The following is a 4,670-nucleotide window of genomic DNA, read 5'->3' on the forward strand; positions in this document are numbered from 1 at the left end:
AGATGGACAGCTTTCTATTCCATAAGAGAATGAAGCATTTCTTTATCTTTCCTACGGTCATTTATGACAGAAACACAGATTACCCATTAGTTGCTGTGTAGATAAGAGTGACAAAATTTACAAAATGTTGCAATCATATAATCTGTTGCTTTGAAGCTATTGTGCCAGGAGGTAAAGCTGTTGTATTTGACGTTCAGGAAGACATTTTAATTTTGTATATAACAGTTTGGCCATGCAACATGCTATGTGCAAGCCTCCAGGTCAGTTTAAGTTTACTTCTTGTGCAATATTTGGAGGTTCTAGGTATAATATGCAAAACTTTGCAATTTCCATCTTAATTATATTGTAATGTAGGCCCTTTTCAGAATTTATGGTATATTTTGCTGACTTGCTTGCATTAGCTCTAAAATTATTAACTATGTTTTTTTATTTGTTCATTCGGTAGTTTTGTAACATAGTATCTACACGATATGATCAGCACAATCAATATTACTATGGAATCATTTAAACAAGGATACATTTTTTGGTTTAAACACTTCAATTTTGAAATCATCAAAAACATATGACAAAATGACTTTGTTAATACGATGGCAGCAGGCTAACCAAAGAAATGCACATTTTGTTGAAACACATTTTTGTTAAAAATCATTAAAAGAATTTATGTGTGAACTTGTAATCTTTTTCTCTACTTTAATAATAAACCCAAATTTGTATAAAATTTTTAGATGTTAAAGAAACTTTGCAACCGACATCCGAAGATTCGTCAGATAAAAAGCCAAGTCAGAGAGCACGGCTGAAGCAAGCCATCAAAGATTATGGAGCCACTATCATTGTATTCCATGTGGCAATCTCACTCACTTCATTAGGAATATGTTATCTTGCTATATCTAAGTAAGTGACTTGAACTGTTGTACTCATGTTGTCGTAATTTTTTTTTTTTAATTTTCAGTACTTAGTTTAAAAATTAGGGGTTAGATTTTGAGATTTTCTTAATCAATATTTATCAATAAGTAAATAGGTTACAACAGAGAAACATTAAGACGTTTTCAAATTAGTATGAACATTAGGGTGGTTGGTTCTTGTTTTGAAACTTTTTTTTTTTATGCCTCACTCCCTCATTTTTTTTTTTTTTTTTTTTACCACTGGTCTAAAACTATCACCAAGAAAATGTTGGGTCATTCCCACAATTTTAAATAGTGCCGCAAATGCTGTAAATGTGGTCAATTTTTAGAAATAATTCTGTTTTTGGTCAAATTAAAAAAAAAAAATTTGATTTTATATACCTTATCAAACTAAACAATATCAAGTATGCATTAACACATAGATTTAGATTTAATGCATGTACATTACATATGGTTCATGGTAGGGGTGTAGCATACGTGATGTTCCTTTTGCTCTATATTGCATGCAGGAGGCCTGTCATTAGGGCAATTGGGGGGGGGGGGGAGTTCATTGACCCCCCCCCCCCAGATTTTTAAAACATGATGTAATTTTGCAGTTTCGCTTGTATTTTGATGCTTTTTTCCTATAACATGCATACCCTTTGCCTCCCCCCCTCAAAAAAATCTGAAATGATGTGCCTAATTACATGTAGTTTGTAGTTCTGCTTGCCATTCTGTGAGGTTGGTGAGCGTCAGCTAGCAAGGGTCATGAACCCGTAATAATGTCATAATAACTTATTTCGTGGTTAGGCAGTTCTAGTTCTTAATATAGTTATTTTTAGTAAATTAAGTTATTAATTAATTTATTTATTTATTTACTGTTTCCTTATCAATTTATTTATTAATTCATTCTTTTATTTACTCAATCATTTGATCAAAGATTTTTAAATAATTAATTGGAAAATATTTCTTTGGAAAAATATTCTGTTTTCCACCCTTGTGAAAAAAAATAGGGAGGGGGGGATTTCGTTTCTTCTTTTTTTTTAAAATTTTTATTTTGAAGGTACTAATTTACTATCAAAAATGAAAAGAAATGTTTCAATGCAAGTTATATTAATTTATACACTGTTCTTTCTTTATATGCTGTAATTTTCAAAACAAATTTCCTATTTTTTCATTTTAAGAAAGGTAAGAATCTCAAATTTTTCACTTTGCCCTGCATTCCCCTACTTTGTATTTTATTATATATAAAGTTTATTATTTTATCCTGTAAAATTACCATGTTAACAGGGTAGTAGGCATTTGGAATAGTTTAGAGAATAGGACTCCTGATCTTTATTGGAGAATTTGCTAAATTGACAATGACCAGCCTAGCTGGGTCCAGGTCCTGTTTTTAAATGTCAATTTTGTGTTTGTATGGATGAAGATGATCAAAATCAGTATGGAGTTAAAAGTGTACCGGTGTACAGAAACAATGAACGGGAAATTAAAAGTAGTTTAATTGCAGTTTGTGCATTTATATACCTTGATTTTTCCCTTTTGTAATTGTATCTCTGTTGATAATTTTTGATCTTATTTGTATTATTAACGTCTTTGTGTTCTATCAAAGGTGTGCTATATTTGATTTGTGACCATGCACTTACAGTGCTGGTTAAAAAAAATTGCATCACCCTTGCATTTTCACAACAATGGGATTATGTGAGAAGTTTTGGCCGACCGAGAGTAACGATGAATGTATGTGAAATTCTGCAAAACTTATGAAATAAACATTTAACAGCAGGAATCTGATCATTGTTTATGTAGATGGGGCTGTTTCCGGGCCAAGTTCCGGTTCTGTACCTGCATGTGAGTTTAGAGAAAAAAAATTACTTAACCACATGTCAATTTAAGTCTAATAGCAGGATAAAGGTTTTTAAATTGTTACTTATCAGTTTTGCTCTACGGCACGAAGCAGAATCATCCTGGAAAATGACGTTTGGAACTAAACTAAAGTAATCTCGGATAGTAGGAAGCAATTTCTCCTCCAAAATGCCAATATACACCTTAGTGTTTACTGTTCCTTCCACAAAGTGAAGTCCACCAACTCCTTGATCAGAAATACATCCCCAAATCATCTGGGATACGAGATGCTTGATTGGTGTGTTGAATGCAGCTGGGATGATATTCCACTCCTTTGCGGCGTGGGTGATGCAATTTTTCTTTACCACCACTGTACTACTGATTTGTTTACAACATTATATATTTTCTTTTTCCTTTTAGTGGTGTTGATGTGATCAGTTTGTTGACCTATGTGGGATTTTCTGAATCTATCACCTCTAGCAAATTAGCTCAAGACGGGAGCACATTCGCCATCTCGTATGCAGTTCACAAGTTGTTTGCTCCTGTTCGAATCGGTATAACCCTCTCTGCGGCTCCTTTTATTGTTAGATACTTAAGAAAAATAAAAGTGATCAAACCACCTAAAACTAGCTAAGAATGCCGGAATGGTAATTATTTATTGTCTTAGAAAATTTTTGTGCCTTTTCTTCTATTCTGTTATTTAACACGTATAACTATTTTCTTTTCTTTTCTATAAAGCTGATATAGTTCCTAAAAAATAATTACTGAAATATGTATAATATGACTTGGATTTGAGTGTTTTTGTTTATTTTTCTCATGTCAAGATTTGTGCTGTTCAACTTATGATTATGAGGGGTGCCACAAACTAAAACTTTGAAAATTCCCAGTTTTCCAAATAAAATTCTGATTTTCGCACCTACACATACAATCTAATGGACAATTAGACATATTAATTAGGCATATTTAGGAACACTAGGTATCGTTAAAAATAAAATTAACTTTATATTATTTATTTTAACTTTTTAAAAAGGAAAACAGGCATCAATGTTGCAGTATTGTCTCCAAATTTGATGAGTCATCAGAAAAATTTGCCCAAAAAGGAAAATTTTTGGGAGGTATCACGTTATGCCGATATATATCAGTCGATATATATCACAATATATGTCCGATATTTATTTTGAATATATCATGATATTTTCGATATTTATTTTTTTAACTGCAGTATTTTCAACATAAAAAGTGCATTAATCATAGTAATATTGTTCATTTATTATTGAACATAACCAAAAAGTGGCATACTATATTTTTATGATGCATTGATGTATCATTAATGGTAACAAAGTAATATAATACTCCTTTTTTTACTTGTATTTTATATTCATAAAATTATTAGTAATGTAACAATTTTAATTCATATTAAAAGTGCCTAATTAAATATTAAACATCGCTCAGAAAAACTTAAAGTGTCTCATGACTGTGCATTGACAAATGTCTATCATTTATTTCTGAGTCATATAACTGTAAAAGTAGCTAACAGAAGAAAAATGAGTAAAACAGCCAATGCTAAATTAACTTCATTAAAATTAATAGAAGGGTAAGATGAAATATTAGATATAAATATTGAAAGAAACCTTAAATTTAAGTCTACATATTGTAATTATAATTTCACAAAATAAAGAATGGTTTGAGGGTGCATTTACTATGTGAAGACTTTAGCTTGTACTAATTGAAAATATCGGATAGATATCAAAATATCGGATATTGTCGTAAATATCATGATATTTTCGAATTCTGGGTATCAGTGACCTCGCATTAGGGCACTTTTTGATATAATTCTTATGCTGTGAACATTCTTGTTTTTTTCCCTTAGATTGTACAAGTGGTATATGTTACTGGTTGAAAACAGGGTTTGCCGATATATATATCAGTCGATATATATCCTGATATATA

At 31.0% G+C, this 4,670-nt stretch overlaps 1 protein-coding gene across 1 annotated transcript; it reads left to right on the top strand.

The window, feature by feature from the left end:
• Window positions 1-232: 232 nt before the first annotated feature.
• Window positions 233-3,459, top strand: LOC129229719 (protein FAM210B, mitochondrial-like). The gene is made up of 3 exons (XM_054864083.1): window positions 233-260; window positions 726-891; window positions 3,141-3,459. The coding sequence occupies exons 1-3, from the start codon at window positions 233-235 to the stop codon at window positions 3,352-3,354; spliced, it is 408 nt and encodes a 135-aa protein (XP_054720058.1). The 3' UTR covers window positions 3,355-3,459.
• The last annotated feature ends 1,211 nt before the right edge of the window (window positions 3,460-4,670 follow it).

This window comes from Uloborus diversus, chromosome 9, assembly GCF_026930045.1.
Source record: "Uloborus diversus isolate 005 chromosome 9, Udiv.v.3.1, whole genome shotgun sequence".
NCBI lineage: Eukaryota > Metazoa > Arthropoda > Arachnida > Araneae > Uloboridae > Uloborus > Uloborus diversus.